Source organism: Anopheles ziemanni, chromosome 3 (assembly GCF_943734765.1).
Source record: "Anopheles ziemanni chromosome 3, idAnoZiCoDA_A2_x.2, whole genome shotgun sequence".
In the NCBI taxonomy this organism is placed as follows: domain Eukaryota; kingdom Metazoa; phylum Arthropoda; class Insecta; order Diptera; family Culicidae; genus Anopheles; species Anopheles ziemanni.
Genome location: NC_080706.1, coordinates 3,446,532 through 3,473,419, shown reverse-complemented (window position 1 = coordinate 3,473,419; position 26,888 = coordinate 3,446,532). Strand labels below are relative to the sequence as shown.

Below are 26,888 nucleotides of genomic sequence, written 5' to 3'. Positions count from 1 at the left end.
TTTAACCTAATCGTTAGAAAATTCCTCACCGGAAGCGCCTCTCGTGGGGCAGCAAACGTAAAGCCGCAAATCTTAATGTCAATTTCGTCGTTCGACTGCCTCGAAGTGATCGTTCTTCGAGACCATCCACACAGTTTTAATCATCCAAAACAAAAATCATCCCCGAACGAATTCAGCGTGCAGTGAGAAAAAGAATTCATAGTCAACAGTTTGTGTCCGTATGTGCGCTTGTGGTCTGTATGTATGATGTGTGAATTTATTGGTGCAACCAGAAAAAGTACATAAACGAGATTTTACGAGCCCATCACCGCCATTAACGGAGTCCCTCTACGACGTGTTTCTGCCGAACTGCGGGTTTTGCAACTGTTGAATGAATTTTGTGACGGTCCAACATTGATCGTTAAACAGCGTTAAAGCTTTTGCTGAGAGCGTATATTTTTAGCCATGTCCAGAAGTGCGTGAGTAAATAGATGTGAAATGTGTCCATATTGTGGGTTATTTATTTTAATATCGTGTACGAAGTGAGGTAATATTTTATCCCGACGAAGTCATCATAACGCACTGTTTAGGACACAATAAGAAGAATGCGATCAAATTTATTGGAAAAGCAGGGGTTTCGAAAAAAGTAACAAGTGTAAGAAAATAGAAAGAGATTCAACATCATCGATAACGAAAAACTACAGCAAGAGTAAGTAAATACATATGTCAATCCTACTCGAAAACCAGTGGAAGTAGAACAAGAAAACTTCCCTTCTTTGCTTCTAAACGGTGAACCTAAAGTGAACCGGTTACATTCTTGCAATCTTGCTAAGTCTGGGGTACAGTAAATTAATTACCCGGAGTGCAAATAATCCTCTGTTTGTTAATTTACGGGCTAATCGCGAGTTCACTTCGCAAGTTCAGCTGTGAATGTAAGCTTCGCTTAACATTGCCTTCATTAATCGACTAAAGTATCGCGTAGGGACTTGGCATTGGAATTTCATTGAAAAACAGGTGAGTGAACTGGAAGACACAGTTGTGTCTCACTATCAGCGTTCGGTTGTTCAGAGGTTGTTACAAGCTGCTTCAATAGATACTGTTGAGGTCGAAAAAAATGTGAAGAAGATGCCCAGAATGGCCTCGGTCCAAGCAAAACATCATGGAACTGTGCGGTAACATGTTACCTTTTGATATCGTTTTATCGTCCAACACCTGTACGGTCGCACTTTTGGTCCATGTTTTCTTCCGAGATAACCGAATGGTCCGAGGCCTGATAAATAATTCGCGTCACAACAACCTTTCGGCTGGCGAAGCAGTTTGGTGCTGGTAATGGAAACCCCGAATGCAACCCGCGTTTTGTAAAGTGAGCTCGGTTACGTAAAGATGCCTTCCGAAAATTGCTTCCTTGCGCAATTCGAGAACTTTGGCTTCGAGAACATTGGATCGCTTCAAAGTCTAATAATAATAAAAGACTTTCCCGTCCGAAGCGCTTGTTGCTAGTTCAAGGAGAAAAACTGAAAACGTCTCCTTGCACAATCGACCCGGAGTTGGCAAACTAAACGAAATAACTATTGCCAATGGCGGCGGAGGCGCACACTAACTTTCTCATTTATTCCGGTCACTTTCCGAATGCCCGATCGGTTGAAAATGGTGTCAATATTATTTATTGCCTTTTCAGCACAAAGAAGACTCAGCGGAGATACGCCTTCCGCTTGCAATCGATGTTACGAAACAACTTCCCGGAAAATCCTCTCGGAAACGGCAAATTGTACATCTTTGCTCTTCTGCCGTTGTTTGAGTCATAGTTTAAAGCGAAAAAGAAGAACTGTTACGCAAACCGAAAGGTCTATGAATGATGGTTGAGCTCATAAATGGTTTCCTGTTGGCAAGAAGAACATGGAAAACTCCCCCCCCCCCCCCCCCCCCCCCGTTGTGCCCATCGAACCGCGCCTTACGGTTGTGATAAATTCTCATTAAACCCGTTCCGAATCGATGCCAATTGGTTTTAATCGACCGAACGATACGATCATCTAGCTCGTAACGTGCGTATTCAAATCATCTCCCTCCCCTAGCCCTCATCCTCCCCCTGGAGTTGTCCACCGGAAGTAAGGCAGAAAAGTTTTCCAACAACAAACCACTCGCGAGGGTCGGGAAAACTTTCCACCCGGTGAAATGTGTGTTGGTAATGAGCGGTTGGCGCAAATTAATTGATCGTTTGATAATCGTAGTGAGCCCCCCCCATGTGATGGTGATCGCATCGGATCGGGAAAAGGGTGGGGGAGGGAGAGGCGAACATCTGCCGCTTCTTTAACAACACGGCCAAAAACACGGTGTTGTTTCCATTTCATCGCGTTGCAGCAAGTTGTACTAAGGGTCGGACGTTAATGTGGAAGAGGATAAGGGTGTGTGTGTGTGCGAAATGGAGGATAATGTACACACCACCACCACGCGGTACAGGACCACACCGGTTGTAATCCCATAAACAAGCGACTTACGATTATTCGTTTTCGCTATATTGAACGCATGCCAAAATGGAGCGAATTTCCCTCGCAAGCTGGAGGAAAACATCATTTCCGAGCGGTGTAATTTTAAGTCATACATTTTCATAACCGAAAACCGTTGGTTGTAAAACACCAATTTCGGTTCGGCTTGCTCGTTTCGGGCGAGTGAATCACTGTTTTGCATTGGCATTCGATGTTTGCTTTCAACAACTGCAAAACTCTCCAATTATGTAGTTTTAATGTTTATATAACAAATGGACGGTGTTTACACGATGTCAGATGATAGTTAATTAAATGAAAAATTACAAAACGGTATTGAATAATGGCTCACACTAAAACCAATTAGACAATCAAGCACGCCGTCACTTTGCGCGTGGATCGCAATCGGTTGAAAATCGAAAGATTCATCTGTCGACATGATGTGTTTTCCCCCGTTTTTACGTTTTTTTGGATGTTCAAAGAAATATATGTTTTCGGCGCAGCTTTGTACCGCGGGCTTGCGTCTAGACAAGCATAATAAATATTTATTTGCCAGCGGACCACGAAAAAGACTCGGCGTCAGCGCGTCATCGGCGTGGAAAAGGGCCGGCAATGTGTTTAGATAAGCGCGGTTCAATGGCAGTTTGCTGGAGCAAGTCGAGTTCACGAGGTGCGTATTGACGGGAGAAAGTAAACATGCTGGAGCATAGATTCCCCGGGGTGTGCGAAACGGGGAAGCATTTTCCAACCGGGGAGGGGAGGGTGAAACACAAAAGATTACTCGTGACGAAGAACCCGACGTCCGGCGCGGGAAGGATGTGGCTAGTGGCGTGTGGAGTGGTGGAAAATGAGTTAAGTTTGTGCCGAAGAAAGCGTTGCAATCTGACATCTTAACAGAAGACCCATTTGGTGGAAAACAGCCACCGGTGATGCAAACATCGATTTGGGATAAAAGTAAACGACGGGGCAAAAAAAACGTTCCCGGAGCCCGATAAGGCCGGCGCATTGTGGAAACCGCGCATTTCCCTTATCTTACTCATGCTGTAAGTTTTGATTAACATGAGCTTTGTATCGGCGAGCGGGAAAACACGGTCAACACAATCAATGTAAGTGAGCTTCCGGAAAATTACCCACCCCCGGAATCTTCACTGGAAATGGCTGTGCACCAACTTTTCCCGATGGGGTGGAGGGGGTGGGGGGAATTTTCAATTTATAATATTGTAAGGGAGGGTTTTTATTCTTTTGATCCACTGTTACTTCGGTTTTCGATTGCCTATGAACTTTCCCAAACACATACATACACACGCGCGAGAGCTTGTTTTGTCCACGATGTCACTTTATAGCGCAATCTGACTTTATTTCCCCCCCTTACCTATTTTCATTTGCAGGAAAACTTTTCCCGGTGGCCAGAATCGTTGCGCGAGCAAATATTACTTCCGGTGAAGTGAGAGAGAGGGAAGTCCTGGGAGCCAGTTCGTCACCGGCCCGGATGGGAAAGTGGATTAGGAACCGCAAACACACATCGACACCCCCCCCCCCACACACACACACGTACATTAGAGGATAAGAGTGCTTCCCTCGTAAACGCTTTATGGTCCAGATCGTGCAATTAGTGTATGAGTGAAAACGGCAACGCCCGGGCGGGGAGTGGGGAAAGAAAATTAATTCCTTTTTGCCACCGGATTTTCCCCCGTGGAAAGTAACAATCGTAATTAAGTGCTTGGAGTGTGGGTGAGCGTGTGCGTGTGAGGAGAGTGTATTTTGTCTCCCCCTGAAAACCGCCATCGGAAGTGTTTCCGCCAAAATCGACAGTGTTAGTATAAGAACCGCTAGTTGGGAAAGGGAAACCCCTTTTTCCTGTCAACGAGATGAAGAAGCTGCCGGGTGAGATGGAGCTCGTCGTAGGATTGTTGTTCATTGCTTCCATGTCCATACCCATCGGTAAGTTGTTGGTGTTTTATGCTAAGCGGGGTTTCGATTCTTGAGATGCTAAATTCTACCGCTCCCTTCCCTCATAAGTGGTGTGTGAATGCTGACCGTGATTTAAGTGATAAGACGACGAAGAGACACTCAAGTGCTTGCCCGACCCATAAAGCGCACGCCACACTCTCGGAATCTCATTTCCGGGCGCGCGAAAAGCGAAAGAAAAGCCATAAACAAATGCAACTTTATGGTGCAGATGGCTGCTGACTGATATGGATCTGGTTATTAAGTGGAACCGGGTGAAACAAAAGGAAAACCCATCGCATGCCATTGTGTTGGAAGGGGATCTCGGGGAAACTTACCAAAACTGCATCCAGCTGGCGAAAAGCGCAAACGCCGGAAAACGGGAGCCGGTAACGGGAAACTTCAGCCACGGCAGGAGGAAAGCTTTTTAAAACGACTCGCGGCTCGATGAGGTCACGGTCGGGCACATGCAATGTTAAGCCGAACAGTTCCTGCCGAAACACGCCGGACCGCACAAGTTAAACATGGCACACAAGCAAGTAAACTCTACTGGCAGGCAGCCTTCGCGTCATATATTCCATTAAAACGACTCACGATACCCGCATTGTTTGACAGTCAATAATGTCACGCCCGGCGTGAAGAGTGAAGGGGTTGGTTGAGGTGGCGAAAACCGGCGGAAGAAGTCCACACCGGGCCTAGGCAGAAGCTTATGATAATGTGGCTTCGACGGAGGCGAATGAAAAGATCGATTCGCTTACCAACCGTTGGATCGCATTCATCATCGGGCGTTTGCACGTTGTCCGACGCGACGGTGTTTGCGAAAGGCACACATAATTTGCGTTCCCCCATCCGGACGAGTGAGTTGAGGAACCGGGGGTGGTGGGGATGGAATGTTGGATGTCGAGCTTTAGCTTTTACTCGGCTAATGATTTTTGAGTGGAGCGTTCAAGGGAAACAACGTGGATTGTTATGTTATGCACTGCTTCGCTAAACTAAGTATCTTCTCCCGTACGACGTGAAATGTTTGGATGTTTACCTTCATCTCATTTTGATTAAAATATTTCAAACATCAAGCGTCATACTTGTTTTCCCTTTTTTTTCCTTTAAACCTTCCTTATGCCACTAATTAAAAAGTGCCAAAACCGGTCTGCAACGGTTTTAGGGTATGAGGTTTGTCACTTTCCATCAACTTCAACTTGAACAACTCACTTCACACTTGACGAGGGTCTCACAGGGCACGTTGTGTGGTTTTTCACTCGCTCATGATAATTGCACCCGTTTTATGACAGGCTGGGAAAAATCTGCTTGTAGTTTTTCAGCTCCAGTTTAACTTCGTTCTTGATGGAGAATGGACAATTTAATTATTATTCAACCTCATGTTTGGCTTCGCTTGAGATTTCCCCACGTTCAACTATCGTTTGATAGACCGATATTTATCCTTAGCGTAAGTAAAGAAACACAAACAGTCCTTGAGTATTTGCTTTCGCTCGCGTTGCCCTTTTGATTTTGGGAAGCATGGAACAAAAAAGAAATCGGCAAGAAAAATGTTTAATGAGATGGAAAGCGGAGATGAAAAAGAACCGGAAAATACAATCCATACGGAGCGGGGGAAAAAATATCGCTTGAGCTCCGGTTCGAAGGCATTATCGGTGATTTGTCTTTCAGATGGAATGGTAACACTTTGATCAAACAATAAACAATCGCATTTCCACCGATCCGGCCGGGCCTGGAGTTTTTCCCTGAAAACCCTGGAAGAAACCCGTTCGCCTAATCGGTTGGCCTCGCATTCCACGCAGGGGTGAGAGAAAGTTACGACTGTTATAACCTTCGGGTGGATGCTTCGAGCGCTGTTTGCACCTGGACGGGGGGGAAAAAAATACGCGGAACTAGTTTTTGTTTGCCTTCCGCCGAAAATGCAACTCCCTCCTCACGTTGCGGTGTGCCTTTTTTCATAATTTCAATTCGTTTTGGGAGCAATTCGTTATTTATAGCCTGCCAAAAAGGGATAGGATTGGAGGGTGGGTGGGCAGGTTAGGGAAAACCAACGTCGCCCCTAATGGATGTAAATATTTACCCACGTAATCGAACGGAAGATAACGGACCTAATCCTCGATTGCGTGGGGAAAAAAAGCGGTAGGGTGAAGTGGGCGATTTTCGGCCATTCTGGGTGATAAAATTGGGATGGGGCGGGTTTTCGCAAGTTATCACCACCGCGAACCGATCTTATCGGGGTTAAAAAAAAGAGCTTGCAATAAGGTCGTTAGAAGCTATGCAATAAGGTGAAAAACTCCCACACACCGTTGGAGGTAAGCCAAATTGCGGTGAGCTATCGTTTTGGTGAAAGCTAATCATCGTTATCAATGGGTTAGTAATGGTGTAGTAATGGCGGGGGTTTCCAAGAAAATTCCCTGCTAATGAAAGTAAAAAGTATTTTTTTCGGTATAAAATATTAATTATTAATTTAATGAAGGAAATTTAAAGATTTCCACCACGCCAACACTTTGGAAATCGGCGCCCTTTATCATTCGTGGAGTGTCCGAAACGCGAAAACGTTAACCGAAGGAAACGTGGATGCCATCTTTGGCTATTTTTAACGTTGGTCATTATTTGAGTTGTATTAATTCATGCGGATAAGGTAATGAAATTAATTCAACTTTACCACCCGGACCTTGACTTCCGCCTTGGCTTAAGTATTTTATTGCTTCTCCCTTTTTCCTTTTACTGCGCCCCCCTTTGTTTCGATCATAGAATTGTAAATTATGAAACCATCGAGCTCCGTTACGGCGAGGATGCGATGCATCTTAAAACTGCTGCTCGTTTGCATAACGCCCGGAAGCCCGGAAGAGATGAAAATAAACACAGAAAAAAAAGAAAGAAAAAACCCCGCCTTGGTTTCCGTTTTGTTTGCCAGCGTGTAATCTGAAACACGCGTCCGAGAATAGCCGGTCCGGTTGGAAAATGGTGTTTGAATAACGGTTTCCACCCATCGGTGCGGCCCAACGCAGTGACGTTAGCGAAGACGTCCGAAGTCCCTGACCACAGTCACTGCCGGCGTTGACTTCCGATCCGCCAAAGGGTTCCGCCAAGTGTAGACAGAGGCACGCCCCGGGCGTGCTGGTATGCGTCTGCATTACGAAGGGCGCACGAGGACCTTCTTTCCTTTCCGTAAGGATAAGAAACTCGCGTGGTCGTTTCTCGATGCCGTACCGAGCGATTTCCATCGGGTTTTTCCTCTTCCCGAACACGTGGCGGAACCCGCGCGAGATCATTGGCTTTACATTTCAATTATGTCCGCCCGCCCTACTCGTCAACCGTTGTCTCCCGTACTCCTGGTTAGGTTACGACGTCAAGATTATTTAGTTTTCATATTTATGATTTCAATACGCCAAGTACATGAAGGGCTTGGAAGGAAAAGACCATCTCCGAGCGGTTGGAATCTACCACCCTTTTTCCGGCTTGTTTCAACATCTTAATAAAACGCAACCTCGGTAGTAAATCTTTCCCGATAGCGAGCGGGGGTTAGGTGAGAAGTTTGCCAATTATGGTTTGCCCTTTGGTTGCTTATGAAGTTGTTTCGCGTCGTCCCACAATTAGCGAACGATGTTTTCCTTTCGTTTTTGATGCTTTGTTTTCGTTTGCTCAACTTACGCGTCTTGGTTGAATTTATTGATGTTTACGTTAAATGTTTGTTGGTTCTATTCACCGACATTCCTCCGACTTGAGAACTTGAAGTTTAAGATTATCTATCAAGCGTGAAACTTTTTGCTATTAGTAACAACGCTATCTCCACAATCCAAACTGCTTGCGGGACAAAAATAAATGCTCCAAAATTTATGGCAGAGAAGTACAGTTTTGTATATTCATAAATTATTCAGTTATCGTTCATTATAATGTATCATCTTGTACGGGTATTTTTCCCAAAGAAATTATTCCCGAGTGTGCAAAACGAACACAAGGGCACAATTTGTGTTTGTACGAAAAAAAAAACAGAGAGCACGGTTCCAAATATGTTTGCGGCTTTTCACAATGAATTCCGTTTGCCGGGAGCCGAACGACTCCCTGTTGACTGTATATGTACGTCGAGTAATTACGCTGAGCCAAAGTCTCGGCACTCTTGCCCTCCACCATGAAGGCCAGTTTGGGCCCGGGGGCAGAAGCAATTAAAGGACACCGAAAAAGGTCCTTACGGGTGCGTCGATCGTAAATTTTGGCACGATAGTACCGAATGGGCGTCGTTAATTGTTGTTTTCCGAACTCTCGGTGCGCTCGGCAAAAATATAATTCCGCCCCGTTTCCTGGCCACGACTGCAGACCACTGTGCGTCTGGAAGAAGGACTGTTGACTGTGGGACGGAGGTCAAGATGGAGTGGAAAGGAGCTAGTGTTGGGTTTTCCACCCCGTGGCAAACGTACTGCGAACGCATTCAGTTTTCTACGACTTCCATCGTTGTGAGAGTTTTCCGACTGCAACACGGTGGTATCAAGCCTCTGAGTTGAGCGGATATTCTGATTTATCACTCGCATTAGGCTGTTTCCGCTTTGCACGGCCTCGGACGTCAAGTCACAGCTGATTGTGGTTTCGATTCTACGAGCTCGAGATGCCGCAAGTGTGAGGTCACAAAACGAAAGCAGAGCCAGAGTGGAAAATTCGACCACAAACGGACCGAACCGAACCGCAGATAAGATGCTGGCAATTGCGTAACAAGTGCACCGGGGACCATACGCGACTCTGGTGCGGATTTTCCTCCAACCGGAAGCATCTTATTGCAACGGAATTGCTAGAATTGCACGCGAGCTCCAGCTGTATGGAGGTGCTCGGAAAGTGTGACCAACCCGGTCAAAGGACACAGTTCCCACGGGAATGATTAAGTACATTACGGAGCAGAACATGCCTTCGATGGCTTGACCCCGTGCTCTCTTTCCCGAGGGCCACCATGTAAAGACCTCCACACGGAGGTTAATAAAATGCACCTCATGTACCGAGCTACTACTCCTGGGGGAAATTTCAAGCCTTACGGAGGGAAACAGATTAGATTTGAAAGCGACCCCGGAAAACGGGGCCGGGGCAAGAAATTAAAGGACCACCTGCACCGACTTCCGGGAAGCTTCCGGTGTTCGAGGCTCATCCGAACGTTTTTCGGGAAGTTGTGTCAGAAGTCATTAGGGCGAGTCGGGGTGAAGCATGTTCACTAATCATCTGGTCGAGCTGGGAAACCGTCGGCGCAGTAGGTTAGGTTGGAAAATAAACTGTGTCCTCTGTGTGTGCTCGCAAATGTGGGTCAGTTGGACGCCGGTTGTAATTAAAAGTTACTGAAGCGAACCGTTCCGGCACTAAGTGTTTACTCCGGAAGTGATCCAAGCTCACGCAACAGGATAATTAAACGCGACGCAAAAAGACAATGGGGGTTCGCACTTATCCGATTAAGACCGTTCCCGGCGACTACTTAAAGATAATTAAAGGCTCAATTGACGTTGGCTTGCAATGATGATCTATTTCGTTTTCAAACGTCAGATTTCACGCAATCTCGTTGTCGTGCGTAATCGGAAAAAAAGGTTCCGTCACGTTTGCATGAAATAGGATTGTCAAACAAAACCATTTCGCCAACAAACACTTTCCAATGAAATTTTCTTTTAGGTGTTTTTTTCTGCCCAACGGAACCGATTTCCATTCCAACGTTTGGCGATTCCATTTCCACGTTGGCCGTAAAATTGGTTGATGGATGATTGGCCGGTCGTTGTCTCTCAGGCCTCCCGGCTAGATGTGTGTGTGTGTGTATGTTGGCCTACATGTATGTAGACTTTGGTAGGAAAAACCCGAAACGCATGGCAGGTCATATTTCGATAACATTGTTGTAGGCACCCGAACAAATATAAATATATTCACCGTCACGAACGAACCCTTCGGATGCGGATTTAAAGATGGGAGTGGTGGAATTTCGCGAGCTTCCGGTTCTAGGAACGATTGGCCAACAACAAAAATCGATGACATAACTGTCAGCCATAGTTTGGCGTTGTCATGTTCGAAATCCTCTGCCTTCAACGCTCATCACGGAGAATTGAGTTATCTGTTGGAGTGGTTTTATTTAGAAAAATTCTATGCATTTATATCGCGTAACAAATGTTTCACGTCACGAATCGAAACGACTTTTGTTCAATTGAATTTCGTTATTTAGCGTTGGCAAAATAAAATGGCAACACGTGCGTCCTTCTCAGCGTAAAGATTCACTGTGAATAATTTAGAACATGACTTCACGTTGTGTGATTTGAGTTCGGGAAAATGATACACAAAAGTGTTACAAAAAACAATCTGGTTCGCTTTCGAATGCTTCAAGATTGAACAGACTGTAATGAACTCCATTTAGAATCCTTGGCGGACGCGAGAAAACTCGAGTGCGCGTAGATAAACAACCCCGTCGGAAGTTGGTCGCCCATCGGTTCGATTTTCCTTTCTGATTCAATTTATTCTACACACTCCACACGTTCGACTTCCGGCTCGATATGTTCGCAGCTGGCACGACGAGCCGTACCTTGGTGCAGCCGGAAGCGGATTATGGGCGAGTTGGGCTGGATCAGTTCGCCGTCCATCGGAACGCGGTGAGTGTGGATGCGACGGCGTTTCCCTCGTCGGTCGACGGTTTCCGGTGCGAGGATGGATTTTTCCGCTGCAACGGCACGCTGCAGTGCATCGAGCAGAGCAAGAACTGCAACGGCTACCCGGACTGTGACGACGGTTCCGATGAGCTCGAGTGTGGTGAGTCGATGAGTGATTTTCCCGTTCCGACTCCATTCCGTGAACCATTTTCCGCCCTTTTCCTTCCTCGTTCTAGATGACGCGGTGGGGCGCGATTATTACGATCATCTGTTCCGCAAGCAACCGGCTGCCATCAACGATCACCTCCCGTACACTCCCTGCAGTAAGATCGACCCCCCTCCCAAACGGAGCGTTTTTCCCTTTTCCAATCACTAGCGAACGATTTCTTGGGCGTTTTTTTTTCAACAGGCTGGAATGACGCCAACAACACCTGCAAGTGCCGCGGAACGGATGTGCTGTGTGACAACAAGGGCCTCACGGCCATTCCACCGTCGTTGTTCTCGGAAAACATCACCTTGCTGTAAGCCTTCGCATCGCGCGATCTCACGCCTCATCAAAACTTTCTCCCCCTTTGGGACAAGCGGAAAATAGAATAGGCTACCGTTTCTATCATGAACACCATCATCATCGTTCAGGATAAAATCTCATTCTGCACAAGAAGAGTAGGGGAAGAGCTTACCGTCGGAAAAGTAGAACATCGCCGTCACCTAACCCCCCGCTTGGCTTACCCTTTTGTGGGAGGAAAAACTCATTTGTTCGTCTTTTCTTTGCAGCGATCTGACTGGGAATGTCTTCCTCGAGCTGAATATGAATGTGTTTCAGCGGCTGCCGAAGCTTAGCACACTGTAAGTCACCACAGACAAATGGCACAAAAGAGAACGAACGAATTGGGATGGAAAATTGTGTTTGGCGTGGCGATATATTGTGCTGTGATTGCCACGTGTCATCCCGGGGCTTCGGGGTATGTCACAGAAGCGCTGGACACTTGTGGAAATCCCACAAATGACCGCTCCGAAACGATGGCTGCATTCTGTCAATCTAAAATCAATTTAAACCCCTTTTCCCGAATGCGGCAGCGTGGAAATGCAGTTTGCCAGGGATGACACGCCTTTCTTATAACGCCACGGACTCGTTGCAATTACGTTGAAAATTACATCACGTACAATTATTTTCTCACTCGCGCGCCCGTGGAAAACTGGGCGAGCGAGTGTCACAAAAGTAACGTCTTTTCCTTCACCCACCAACCCCGTTCGCGTCGCATCGTTATCCGCTTCGCTTTGGCAAGCTTAATTAAATCCACTCCGCTTCGCGAATCCTTTTCGTCAGCAGTTTGATTACTTTCAGGTTGAATGCGCGTCCAACTTTTCCCTCCACACGCTTACATTTTTTCTTCTCTTTCCATGACTGTACTTCCCGACAGCGTCCTGAGGCACTGTTCGATCGAGCGGATAGAACCGGTCAAGCTGCCGAGCAGCATCGATGCGTTGTAAGTATCTTTGTCCGCCGAAGGGAAAGCCGAACAAACATAAACACGTAAAGACGGACGCATTCCAGTTGGAAGGCCTTGACAGGACATTTTTCTGTCTTGTCCAGTGGGTTTTCGGTCGAGTGCCAACGAGACGAAGGACTCCATTGAGTGACCATATTGAGGAGATGAGGCTGGGGTTAATTGATATATTTTTGGCAACAAATATGGAGCACTCTATTAGAGAAAGGAATGCTAGATGGGTTCTCTCAACCGAGATTCTGGGAATTCGCAGAATCAAAGCCTACGATTTTTGCTGAAGGAGGTTCCTTAAAGATGTTCAAATTGTACTGCGTAAAATACCACAACAACAAATGATAACTGAATAGTGTAAATAGAGTCTGGACCAAATTACTCTAGTAGAGATTGTATATCATCGACCGAACTTTAAAGATCAAACAAGATGTTTTAACTTTCTAAACTCCACAAATCGATGGTTTGTTTACTTTGCGAAACCTACAGCATTTCCTCCAGCTTGTTTAAGAACGAACGTTTCAATACATGAATGTCGCTTTTCCCGGTTCACTTCCGGCCCGCTTCCCTACCACAAACACTCTTCAAAGGCTCGTGCGAAAGGCAGGACGTTATTGAACAACACAATAAAAACCATTGCGCACAGACAAACGGCTAATAAATTGCGTTACTTTATTGCGGGCCACAAATTATGCCGGCCCGAAGGGCGTCCGATAGTCTGGGAGGTTTGCTTGCTTCGTCTCGAGGCCGAAAGTCACGCCTTTTCCAGCCGTCCGGCAGGATCGCTATTTCCGGCAGATGCACCGAGCGGTTTTTCCCCCCATTTGGTGTGGAACGATAATTATACGATTGTTGGGTGTGGGGGGCGGGGGGGGGGGGAGAATAAACCCGTAAACTCTCCGTGCAACTAGTTGTTCGCCCGTTTTGAAACGGTATCGGATGGTGTGTGTGAGTGTTGGTCAAAAGTTTCCACATGCAACCCTCGAATCCCATTTATTTGTGGTCGCTTTAACACCCTTAATTCCCAACCGATGCACAACAGATGGTTCTTTGCCGGAAGTGGTTTTATTACGCTCATTTCCTCCATTCTCGCCTTACAGACACCTGGACCAGAACGCACTTACCGTGCTTCCGGAGAACTTCTTCCCGCCGGGGACGGTGCTGAGAATTTTGTAAGTTGCATTTGCGTTGCGGGGCGAAATCCAAAGTGCACTCCCTTGCTCTCTTATGATCGATTGTCGGGGATTTGTCTTCTTGCAGAGTTCTCAGCGGGAACAGGATCAACCGGCTGAGCGCGAGGAACTTCCTGAACCTGGCGCAACTGGAGGAACTGTAAGTGACAGCACGGATGATGGATGGAGTTTGGGTGTAAAACCGAATCGGTGCATTGATTTATTCCCTTATAGAGATTTAAGAGACAACCTGATTGATTCCCTGGCGCAGGACGTGTTGCAACCCTTGACGGGGCTCCGGATATTGTAGGTATCAAAAGGGTTTTTTGGTAGAAAAGTTGAGACTCTACGGACTCCCCTATATCGCTGCAGATACCTTAATGGGAACCGATTGCGGAAGCTCGTACCGGGTATGATACCACAGCTGACGTCGCTGCAGACACTGTCGCTGGCAAAGAACCAAATCGACAGCGTCGAAGTCTGCGCCCTCGACCTTCCCGCGTTGGAGCATCTGTAAGTAGGCTCGCAAATCCCCCAAATTAATTGGAAGTCGCTTGCAAGCTCTTGTATCTTTCCCTCCTTCTTGTGTGTTTTCCTTCGCAGCTACTTGTCGGAGAACCAACTCACCGTGATCCGAAACGATACGTTCGGCAACCTAACGAATTTAGTAGGATTGTACGTAAGCTTCCGGTGGCGCAGACTGGAGACTAAACATTTCGCATTAGGTTCAATTCTATCCCATTCATTTGCGTTCGTTTCTTTCTTTCCGATCTCTCGCATTCGGGACGTTTCCGGGGGCAGATTTTTAAATAGCAATAAAATAACACACTTCGAGCTGGATGCGTTCAGTGGAGTCGGCAAGCTGGCGACACTGTAAGTACCGGGGGGTTTTTTTTGGCCAAAGCCATCCTACGACTTCGCTTTCGAGGTATTACAGCTCCTCCCTCTCCACTCTGCAGCAACCTCCAGGGAAACAAGTTCGACCGGATCGATCGGCGAGTGTTGGAGCATCTCGGCAACTTACATCACATGTAAGTAAATCGGCTGGAAAATGTGGTTTGCCGCCAGACAGCGGCGAAGCGCCTAATCGAAGTGCCTCATCAATCATTCGCTTCGTTCGCAGCCATTTCACCGAGTTTCACCACTGCAAGGCGGCTTTGCACGTTCGCGTGTGCGAGCCGAAGGGCGACGGCATCAGCAGCAACCGCCATTTGCTCGATAATCCCGTCCTGAGAGCGAGGTACGCGACACCAGACATTCCGAACATTTTTCCACCCCAATTCGTCGTACGAATTCGGGCTGAATCATGAAGTGCGTCACATTCATTCAGGAGTTCCGAGGAGCAAGTAATTTCCCGCCGGCCTTTTTCTTCCTCCGATTGACGTGAAAATCTCCGACACACTGGTGCTCCTTCACGCTGGTTTAATTAAAATTTTAATTATCCTCCCAACCGCTTCAAACGCTTGGCTCCAAAATCGAAATTCCATCAGGCCAAGCCACCGGGAGCACGTACTCGCACGGGAATATGAATTTTTGGCACCAATAATGAGACATTAATTCCATTTTTCGGTGCATCTTTGACAGCGTTTGGATAATGGCGGCCGTCGGAATCGTGGGGAACTTGTTGGTGCTGTTCGGGCGGTATGTGGTGGGCTCGAGGAGCAGTCAGGCGCACGCGGAACACTCGCTCTACCTGCGCCATCTGGCGGCGAGCGATCTGCTGATGGGAGTCTATCTCGCGATCATAGCAACCGCCGACATCATCTTCAGGTGAGTGAGTCTACTTCTCGGAGGTGGAGTCGGATTGATTCGATCCTTTCGCTCCCGGAATTCCACAGAGGTGAATACCTGACGCACGACGAGGAATGGCGTATGAGCTCGACCTGCGCCTTCAGTGGCTTCCTGAGTACGCTGAGCTGTCAGTCGTCGACACTTTTGCTGACGCTCGTCACCTGGGATCGGCTGGTGTCGGTGACCAGGCCTCTCTACCAGCGTTCGAGTAGCAAAACTCGCGTCATCCTGAGGCTCGCTCTTCTCTGGGGAGTGGCGACGGCCGCCGCCGTTGCCCCGCTGTCCGCCACCGAGTACTTCGGGCCGCATTTCTACGGCAGCAATGGCGTCTGCCTGTCGATCCACATCCACGACCCGTACGCCATGGGCTGGGAGTACTCGGCGGGGCTGTTCATTCTGGTGAACACCCTGTCGCTGCTGTTCATCGGCATCTCGTACCTGCGGATGCTGCAGGCGATCCGCGTGTCCCGCAACGAAACCCGCAACACGCTCAACTGCCGGGAGAAGGTCGTCGCCCGAAGGTACGTGCTATCGAACGATGGGTGTTTGGTCCTTGGTCCTCCGTTTTACATGTTGCCATGAATAATTTTCTCACCTTCGCCACAGGTTCGCCATCATCGTTGCAACCGATTGCGTCTGCTGGATGCCGGTCATTGTAGTCAAATTAGTCGCCCTTGCAGGTGAGTACCGTTGTACAAGATTTTGGGGAGAATGTGGTGTGGTTGTGTCGATATTTACCATCGAGCGTCAGGGACCCATTTACTCTTGATGTTGTTAGTAGGAGGAGCGGGTGTTTGTATTATGCATGAATTAATTTCGATATTGATCTGAACGCCTACGAGAAGCCATTCTTTCTACTGAAGTATCGAAACAAAATACAGTAAACACCACAAAGGCACGTGTTGTTCAGATGCTTTCGTTTAAATTTGGGAACGCATGTCACAGAGTAATATCTTTAATTCGATTTAGTTGGAACTCACTTTAGTTAACTCACTTAACTAACCGTGACACTCACTTTTTCCTCCTATCGAACAACGCAAACAAATTTAACAAATGGAGGCGCCCATTCTTTCGTAAGGTCAAAGAAACGTAAGAGACAAAGTACAACACTTATGCGAAAAATTTGGACTTCTCACATTATATGGAAAACCACAAATTTTCACTGATCGATTCTCTATAAGCTGTTTTGCTAAGAAAAAATAACAAATCGTTTCCATAATTTACAAACTGAACCAAAGGCAAGATTGTTAGAGCACACATCAGTCGGTGCATAATATCCTAGAATGAGGACGTTTTTGATATTGTCTACATAACCAGAATATATGGAAGTTGGTCCTTTTTCTTTGTTAAATTTTTATGAAGAGCCGTAAAATGCATACATGATGCATTAGACATGCCAATGAACATATTATATGTATGGTTTTGTATATTTTTAAATGCCGTAATTCAGCTTAAAACATGCCGATGAATTTTACACCTCTGGTGCATCGTGCCTCACCTTCTCCTATACACCAATATTAAATTCAAAGTTAAGAGAGATTATAAATAATAAAAAATGATTTGTGAAGCAATATTGTTCGAACTTTGCTGTTGCTTTGAAACTGTTTCATCTTATTATTTTAAAGCAAGACTACTTTATTCAGATTTTGTTTTCACCGTATTGATTGAATTCTATAAAGTGAAAAGTTGTTTAGCAAACTCGTCTCCCACCGGAGTCGAATAAATCGTTCCGAAGACTTGAATTGGCCGAATGAAAAGTGAGTAATTAATGTAATTTTCCGCAACACAGATATTGGCCTCCTAGGACCTTTCGGGGCGTTCCGCGAAGTGGAAAACCATCCCCCTCCCCCCCCCCCCCCCGGTAAGGCAAGGCCACGGATCAGCTGCTAAACGAGGCGAAAAACGTGACCGAGTTTGGAACGAAAAATGCAGACACGCGAACCGCGTCGTCCGAAACTGTCCAAGCTAATTTGCACGAATGGGGAAACAATTTTCCACCAGACACGCTTTTTTACACGATGGATGGGGAGGGAAATCTCCATCCTAGCGGTGAAGGCGAAGAACTTCCTAGGTTTTAATTTGATAAATTTCTTCTCGAACAGTCGTCGCGGCCGGATTTTTCCGCCCAGGTTTCGGCGATACCGCGTTAACTTTGTCCTTTCAAATGTGACCAACTGGTGGGACACAATTTAATCTACATCAACACGAGCTTGGAAGGATGGAAAACATATCCTCTCGGGCGCAACTGAGCCTTCTGGCTTTTCCACCGAGACCCGGTGGTTCGGTTTTCCTTTTTCGTTCGTGTTTGTTTTCTTGTTGCAGCATTTTGGTCAATCGTCGGAGTAAACGGAAAACATCCATCAGCTCCCGGGCTCGGAACAAGAGCCATAGATTTTCCAATCTATTCTACCGTCTCGTGGTTGGTGGACGAGACCGGGAAATTCGGTTCGTCCGCAATGTAACACAAAGCAGTGCAACCATTGCCGCTTTTCCCGGCTTGGTGGAAATAGTTGACATTGCGATTTGTGCTCAGTTCGGTGTGTTTACGCTTCATCAAACCTGTTTTCCAATTCGGGGACCCCGCTTTTCTCCTTCTTACCCATTTCCGATGTCAACGGGTTTGCATCCCGGAAACATTCAATTAGAAACGGCGGTATGACCGGGCCCCCAACACAAATGCACACGCACGCTGCGAGTAGTTCATATTTGGCCAATTTGCAACCGAACTCCGCAGTTGTTGCAGATCAACCCTGCCGGATGGCGTAGGAAAATATTGACAACTCGCACCCGCCGGATGAGAACTACGTGGTGGAAAACTGCAACGTCGGAGCAGTTTGCAGAGCGTCGCTTGTGTATGAGGAAAGCTGTTTGTTGGGAAATGTGCCAGATCTGTCCGATCGATCCCGGGTTTCAACGCCGTGTAATTAAATCCCCCGCTCCGCTCTCAACCAATCCCTCGCACACTTTGGAATTTTCCCACATTTATTTCGACCCGGGAAGAAAATCAGTTCAGTCATTTGTCTTCACTCAACACCAAGATGGAGATCCCGAAAGGGTAGCGAGAGGAAGCGGCCGGCTAGCTGCGGTTAGAAAACCACCTTCGAGAGTATGTTCCGTGAAATGTGCCGAAACCAATCCAATCCAATCCAATCCAAATGCATAATAATGAGGCGGGTTTGGGGTACCGATAGTGGGTGGTTTTGGTTTTGAGAATGTATTGCTTTTTGTTGTGGCACGTGATTGCCGGGTGGCTTTCGCTTCGGTGGACGTTTGTACGATTGGGTAAAATAAATAGTGAACAGTGTTAGCGATTGGCAAGCTGGAGTAGATATCGTTACTGTTTGGATTCCACAGAACGGATGTCGAAGTTATCAATTATTTGTTCTATCGACTAACGATGAACAATGTTGTTGAGTGTTATTTTAATTGGCATTTTCTATCGTGTGTGTGTGTGTGTGTGTGTGTTTTTTGTACAGCAAAATTTAATTGTTTCAAATCATTTAGCTGACTGAACCGTTGTACTTTGAGGATTAATTAATTAATACAGTTTAATTTTTGCCTTGCATTTGTAGTGATTTGACTACGGTGAGTGATTTTAAACCGGGTTATGATTGCCATTGAATCTTTTCGGTTGCTATTGTTTAATGTATATTTCCACGTTTAATCAGTCATATTTGAGATTTTCTCGTTTGAAAATATGTTTCAAATTCTTTTACCCACTTAGAGCATACTCATTGGTGATTGAAATTACATGGAACAGTCAAGAACCAAATTATGGAAGTCAAATAAACGGGTAGAGCACAGACTACGATCGGATAAAATCCGTTCGACGGTCGATGAAAAATGAATTCTGTGCGTTTATACCTTATATGTTCAAAGGTTCCTTTGAAGCCTCCAGCTTCGTTTATACCTAAGGCGCTCAAGTGTTTCTTTTCAAACGAAGTCGTTGGTAATCATTTCAATAATTATACAAAATCATGATAAATTCATAAAAAACTACAAATAGGATCCGCAGAAAAGCAATTAACACTCTTTTTTAAAATAAGAACCCTCAAATGTACGAATTCGTTGAGAATCCGCGGCATAAAACCTCGCGGATTTCTTCCCATACAAACGGGAACGAACGGATTTGCGAAAAGAGTTCATTTCGTCCTTATTCAAAATGGCAGGTAAAATGAACACATTTGAGAGGAGGTGAGTGAAACTTGACAGCCAAATTTGCCCGCGCTTTTCAACGTGAGTGACCTTTGACAACTCGATTCGAACGGATATTTTCCGATCGTAGTCTGTGCTGAGCACGAAAGTCTATATATTTGCTTCGTTTCACGTTACGACCTCTGTTGATCCTTTGAAAGATTTATTACATGAGCCTCCATTCGGATATTACAAAATCTGCGAAAACAAATGTTGTAAAATGTTTGAATGTTTTAAGTAATTATCGGGCTAAGCACAGACTACGATCGGAAAATATCCGTTCGACGGTCGGTGAAAAATGAACTCTGTGTGTTTAAACCTCGTATGTTCAAAGGTTCCTTTGAAGCCTCCAGCTTCGTTTATACCTAAGGCGCTCAAGTGTTTCCATGAAGTGGATGATTGTTTCTTTCCGAACGAAGTCGGTGGTAATCATTTCAATAATTACACAAAATGATAATAAATTCATAACAAACTACAAATAGGATCCTCGGAAAAGCAATTAACACTCTTTTTTTAAATAAGAACCTTCAAATGTACGAATTCGTTGAGAATCCGCGGCATAAAACCTCGCGGATTTCTTCCCATACAAACGGGTACGAACGGATTTGCGAAAAGAGTTCATTTCGTTCATATTCAAAATGGCAGGTAAAATGAACACATTTGAGAGGAGGTGAGTGAAACTTGACAGCCAGATTTGCCCGCGCTTTCAACGTGAGTGACCTTTGACAACTCGATTCGAACGGATATTTTCCGATCGTAGTCCGTGCTTAGCCCGTATAATACTAAGCAATTACACACTTTTATACACAATGTTTTAATAAGAATGAGCGGTTTATTTTTCAATTTGTCAAAGTAACAGAACACTTTAAAATTGGTCGTTAACTATAGAAATATATTAAATTGTTTACCGTTCTTATGGTAATCTACCCTAAAACTGGTATCCCTGAGGAAATAAAATAACATTGCGTCCATTAAGGATAATATATTGCTACAAACATAAACATCCAAAGCTGCGCAAATGTTTAAAAGCTAAATGAAGCTCTCATTTGCATTGCATCGAGAAATCTGAAAGCGAGATTGACACACGTACCATCGAAAGGCTCCGTTCCCATTTCCATTGAGCACATGAGTTAACAAATATCAAGACGGGGGGCGTTTCCGTGGCAAAGCACAATTGATTAGCTAATCATTCACTTCGGTGCCATTTGCAACAGGCTGGAACAGCAAAATAGAACGAACGCGGAGGAAAAAGTCTGGTGAAAACAATGGCACAATTTGACGCCAAATGATGAGCTGCTCGAGGAAAACGGTTTGTCATACTTACGGCCTGTTCGCTTAGGACGATCTTAAATTTCCCCTTCCATTTCTGAAGTGCCGCTGAAGCCCGCTCGTTATTGTTATAAAGCGTTATGGAATGTTTCGCAAAGTCCCCACGTCGTAAGTAGGGCAAGCGCAAGTGCTCGCGTTTTGGGGCCAAACACCCACGGAACGGATCCTTTTCCCGGAGAGAAAATGCCACCCGGCGAATGGCGGGCGAAAGGTGTGCGGGGTGCACGAAAGCGAACCATAAATAAAACGGCATTACTCCTATTATCGTGTTACGGGTTTTTGCTTCACTCTCGACTCTTTTCCGTACCCGATCGGTTTCCTGTGCCCGGTGTCGGTTCGGGAAAATCGGACCAAATGGAGGCGCCTGGTGGCTCGTGGCGGTTTTGGTAACTCGAGGCAACTCGACCTGACACCCCCCCTCTCCCTCCACCGGCGGTGTCGATGGCATGTAGTTGACTTTCTTTGCTCCCTTCGCTCTACGATCGCGGTCACTTTGATCGGTTGTTACCGTTCAAATTTGCGGTTTTGAGGCTTTTTCCGTTCCTTCGCTCCGTTCCTTGGATGTGTTGCCGGACGATACCTGCTGGAATACTGGCTGGATGTCTGGCAGGGCAAGCATCGGTGCGGTGTCTCGTTAGGCAAAGCACGGCAAAGATATGTCACGTATCCGGTGGCGGCATATTTTGGCAAGCGTCCAAAGTTGATGGTTTTTGGTGATTTCTTTTAAGTTTTTCCCCGTAAGGATTTGGTTGTTTTAGTTTAAAGCATCTTTTCGGATAACTGTTTTTATTCGATGCATTTTGTTTTCTTGTCGGGATTAAAAAAAACATACGGTTGAACACATTGGTGAAGTCCACGTTTTTTTGGTTGTAACCGGAACTGAAACGAGATATTTTCATGCCTTCCTTTGATTATGTTTTTTATCAATGCAGACGGTATGGTTTGGAGTTTGATTGAAGCAACACAATTTTAAGATCGCATTATAGGAAATTTAATTCGTCAACATCTTCATCCATGCTTTTATGATAGTTTACCAAATATCAAAATTATAGCATTTCCCATGGTAACACCCACTCCCAATTGAATCGAAAATGTGTAATTGGAGCATGTGTGGCACAATTTTCTACCCACGGCGTAAAACGATTCGGAAAGCAAAGTTCTCCAATCGTTTGTTTTCCTCTGTCGATCATTAAGTGTCCACGTGACTCTATTAATGTTTGCTTTGGTAAACAACTGCTCCTTAATTTCCATGAGTATCCAGCTGTGTTACTTTGGAGAAACAGTCAAAATATTATTGAGTGTGTAATGAGTTTCATTTCTCTTTCCTAAACTCTTCTTCTTTCGCTTGTGCAGGGTATGAAATTTCGCCTTCGCTGTACGCTTGGCTAGCGGTGCTGGTGCTTCCGGTCAATTCCGCCCTCAATCCCGTTCTCTACACACTGACGACCGCACAATTCAAGCAACAGGTGAGTTTTCTTACGCTTCTTATGGTCGAAATGGGTTTCAAAAGGGTTTACGGTTCTTTTCCTGTGTTTTAGCTGGCTCGTTTCTGCTATTCGCTTCCATGTGGCGCTCGTCCGGAGTTGAACGGTTATGATTCGGCCATCGATTCGAGGTGAGTTTTAACACAAAAGTAGATCTTTAAAAGTATTTCATGGCTTGACTCATTATTGAGGACGTAAGGGAAATTAAAACTAATTCAAATCGTCGTTTTTCCGCTTAAATCCCAATGGCTTAACAAAGAATTCAAATACACTTGTTTGATTCAACGAAAGATCGAACGAAGCTGGTGGCGCCATCTAGGAATAAATATCAAAACGTCAAGTTTACCATCGCTCAAGATGCTTAACGCCAAAGATAGCTGCTGAGCAAGATGTTTACAGTCAAGACAAATTCGAAGCTATTTAAAACTTCGTTTTCTTATGAAACGAAAATTACATTCACGATTTAAGATTTTTTTATCTCCTTCCTTACGTTCGGGAAAACATCGAAAAAAGAACACGCAAGCGAAGGGGCTGGCTTTAGGTGCTTGAAAAGTGTTCTAGGGATTTCCCACTCAATACGATCCGCCACTTTGCAGGCGTAATACGAAAACGGTGGCTAATGATGTTTTAATGACTGGCTGGTGGAAAAGCACAAAACGCACAGTAATATCGCCATCATCACGCTCGATGGATAATGGAAAAAATTGAAAGGAAAGTGTCTCGCGGACGGTGTGCGCGGACAGAACTCCGATGAATGAAATGAAATGATTTAGTGAGCATCATCTTTCCAAACGATGCTAAGGAAGAGATGTGCGAGTCAGGAAAGAATAATGCACTCTAGAAAGGAGAAAGGATTCGTTTTTCTTTGTCCATTCCCTCCTAATAGGAAGGAATAATTAGTAAGAACCCTTGGTTACCTGCTTGGTCGTGTAAAGAATATGGTTGTGGAATGGTGACGATGGTTTTCCACTTTTCTTTTCCGTTTTTGATTTTCAATCCCTTTCAACAATGAGCTTTCGTGATGGAGCCGCGTTTTCTGGCGAGCTGTTGCTCGGTTCGTTATGAAAGTAAGTGAAATTGAAACCTCCGGACTACGGTGAACCCTTTTTCATGTCTTAATTATAATCATCCGATTGTACCCCCACTGTTTGCTTGCGTGGACAAGGAAAAGGATAGCTATTACTTCATTTTCTTGGGTTTACTCTTTAAAGTAAATTATACTATGGTTTACTATGCTAACAACGTGGAAGCCTTTTAGTTTGATGACAAATTTGATCAAAGGAAAAATAATTTCCTACAATAAGTAAAATTTATTATGCGTATCCTTGTACGAATCGATTCGTTTTCCTTCCAGGAACAGCATGGCTCAGTTTACACACAACGGAAGCAAAAGAATGATCCAGCGAAGGGTAAGTGACCGTTGAAAAGGATTTGTTCGATCAATAAACCGTGTGTCCCCTTCGCCTTCCAGGAAAGATTATCCACCAACACGAAGGTGTACGAGTTCAAATAGCAGATGTCGAACGGCGGAAGTGGCAGTCGGAGGAGTGTCCGCGGCCGGTATCGGTCCTCGGACGGGTCCGATTGTTCCTCCGACCACCGGAACCACCGTCACTGCTTCCTGCCGAACAGTGTCCACCATCAGAAGACGAACCAGGGTGGCCAGGGTCAGGGTGCGTTGCGGGGAATCATCCCCTCGCTGCCGTCGTCCCCCTCGACGATCATCACCAACATCGAGCAGGATCGGGAGGACCGCGACGTCCCGATCGAGATGACGGCCCTCGTAGTGTTCGAACCGAGTGGCCAAAATCATAACCCATCACGATTCCATCCATTGGGCGAAGCAGCGGCAGCAGGAGGAGGAGGTGGTGGTTCGGTGGTCGGCAGAGAAGGAGGGCCTTCCGGTCGGAAGCGATCCTCGACGACGGTGCAGGTGCTGGTGCTTATGGAGCGCTGCTCCAATTCGAGTACGGAAACGTTCGACTTTTAATTTTGTGCCGATTTTGAGACGAATGAGATTGTACTGTGATAAATAGAAAACAAAACCTCCCAACGAAAGGAAACAAACTGCAACCAATGGAAACATGGTGGATACAAAACAAGGACACATTTTTAGCAAACACGAAAGTATCTCTAGCAAATACTTTCTCCTTTTCTCTCTGACTCTCTCCCTCTCTCTTTTTCACTCACTCTCGCTCTATTTCTGTAAATTTTCAATGTTGACTGTAGGATCGATCGCAGAACGATCGCTTGTCGAAACTGTGAAACATAAAGTGAAACGCCAGTGTTTTATGTTAAGGGAGGATCATTTTAAACTCCACAAAATATTCGTTAACGCAGCCAGGGTTTAACGTTATAGATGTTTGTGTGCAAACGAGCAGGAAAGTATGTGGAACTGCAGAACAAATGCATGGAGATGAATATTTTTGTAATATTTAAATGTTGTCAAAACATAAACGAAAGATACTTCAATTTCACAATCTACATTTTATACTTATTTTTTATTGGTTTCGGAATCTATAACTCCCATTTTAGTTTCTCGTTTAGATAAAACTGTTGTGATATCATTCAACATTCAATACAGGTTTGAGATGAGTTTAATTTTCAAATTTTCAATATTTATTCTCTCTTCGACTTCACTCCGTCTCGAATCACTGACAGACACACTCGGATTATATCGTGTTGTATTCGGTCCCATTGTTAGGTTTTCTTCCCTCCCATGTTACATGTAAATGACTTCCCTGCACTCGCTCGACTTTTACTTTCCCAATCTTTTCTACTTTTCCTCAGATATGCTTTTCTGCCCCCACACACTCGTTCAATTGTTTAACGTTACCCACTAGTTACAGGTTTTTAGTAGTTTAACTTCATAGCGACTCACGACTCACGGTGTCACATTGGATGGACTACCTTCATTGCCACATCAACTTCAATCAATCATCAGCTCACGCTCGAGACGGGAGTGTGCTCTCAGCCCCCATTCTAATGGTTTTTTATCTTAACAACATTTATTAGGAAATCTGCTTTAAATAGTCGGCAAATGAAATGATTCTTCCATTCCGATAACCAACGGTGCCCATGCCCGAAAAAAAACCGGTGAGATTCGCATCCAGGCGGTGTGATGTCGCCGTGTATCAGTAAAGAATATCGCCCTCTCCTTATCGCTCTGATGAATCGCTTTTTTTCTTCCATTCCTCCCCCTCCCCCTCGGCGAGGGTTTGACCCGCGAGACTATCATTAATGGTATGGTTCCGGTTTCGCGATTCCCGTTTTTCCCGGGGACTAATAATCACGCGCCACGCACGAATAAATAACAAAACAATCGACCTTCCCCGATGCTCTACTTTTTCCGCCTCTTTGCTTCCTTTCCTCCATCATAATTAGCCCGAGGAGAAGTGGGGAAAAAAATACTAAACGCATACGTTGCCTCTCCCTCCCCACGGTGCCAATAATTATATCCTTCTTTTCGGTTACAGTTCGATTCAGTCTTTAATATTTACACATTCTTATAGAGAAATTCAATTAACAAAATTCCTAGCTAAACGATTTGCTCCTAGTGCCACAGTTTTCTCGTTCTTTATTATGCTTCTTCCCAAGAAGAAAGCACTATCCCTAGTGCGTCTTCGTTTAGTAACGTGCGGTTTTCCTCGACCGGATTTCGTTAATATACAATTTCCACCCGAACTGGATGCTTCAGCAGTTTCCAAGAAGCTTTCATTACGATAATTTAATACACTCTGCTACGAACACACTTGTGCCTGTGTTTTGTCATTTCGTTTCATGTTCGATTGGGACTTCGGTGTTTTTTCACAGGGAAAGTGGGTGTTTATCTTGTGAGGAGCGACAAACACACTATTTCTTGGAACAGTTTACCTTCCTATCAACTAGTGGAATATTATTTTATTGTTGAAAAGGGTAGGAAAAGAGAGTAATGGCTTGTATCGGTAAGGAGTTTCTTCTGTTCTGTTCAGATTTACTAATTACGGAGGAATGAAAATGTTATCTGCTTAATAATCGCACGGTGCGGTACGCGAGTGATGAAATGAACTGGTCTTTTCTCGTCAAAAGGTAACAGCTTCTGGCGCGTAGTTTAGAGAGGAGTAAATATATTTACACTGGTGGTGTTAGGACACCTCTTTTACTTAGCGGTATGTGTATATGTGAAGCTTCGGTCGCCGTTATCGAACCTCCGGAAGTCTTATCTTATGCTAGGCGAATTTCAACGTACTTATTAAAGGTGAAATCCAACACTTATGCTTTACAGGGACAGCTTTCAAAGATAGCAGGGTTGAGGGAAAGCAAGTAGGAAATCTGTTTCGTTAACCTTCCCTTCGAAAGATGGATTCGGGAGGCTATCATCAATTTACCTAGAGAAACTGAACCGCGATTGGAATGAAAACTCAAAGGCACGTATTTATATGTG

General features: G+C 45.3%; 1 protein-coding gene across 1 annotated transcript; it reads left to right on the top strand.

The window, feature by feature from the left end:
• The first annotated feature begins 4,348 nt into the window (after nt 1-4,348).
• Nucleotides 4,349-23,978, top strand: LOC131287474 (relaxin receptor 2-like). The gene is made up of 22 exons (XM_058316524.1): nt 4,349-4,400; nt 4,943-4,945; nt 10,914-11,156; nt 11,233-11,319; nt 11,406-11,517; nt 11,771-11,842; nt 12,418-12,483; nt 13,596-13,667; nt 13,756-13,827; nt 13,902-13,973; nt 14,040-14,180; nt 14,271-14,342; nt 14,469-14,540; nt 14,627-14,698; nt 14,791-14,907; nt 15,252-15,437; nt 15,506-15,979; nt 16,065-16,138; nt 22,335-22,447; nt 22,520-22,596; nt 23,820-23,874; nt 23,937-23,978. Exons 1-22 carry the CDS (start codon nt 4,349-4,351, stop codon nt 23,976-23,978), a joined length of 2,346 nt encoding a protein of 781 aa, XP_058172507.1.
• Nucleotides 23,979-26,888: the final 2,910 nt, after the last annotated feature.

Excerpts from the sequence above, each read along its gene's own strand:
- LOC131287474 (XM_058316524.1), top strand. The coding sequence starts at position 4,349 with ATGGAGCTCGTCGTAGGATTGTTGTTCATTGCTTCCATGTCCATACCC. Across the intron at positions 14,181-14,270 it reads CTTCCCGCGTTGGAGCATCT|CTACTTGTCGGAGAACCAAC; the intron begins GTAAGTAGGCTC and ends TTTCCTTCGCAG. Across the intron at positions 22,448-22,519 it reads CCGCACAATTCAAGCAACAG|CTGGCTCGTTTCTGCTATTC; the intron begins GTGAGTTTTCTT and ends CCTGTGTTTTAG.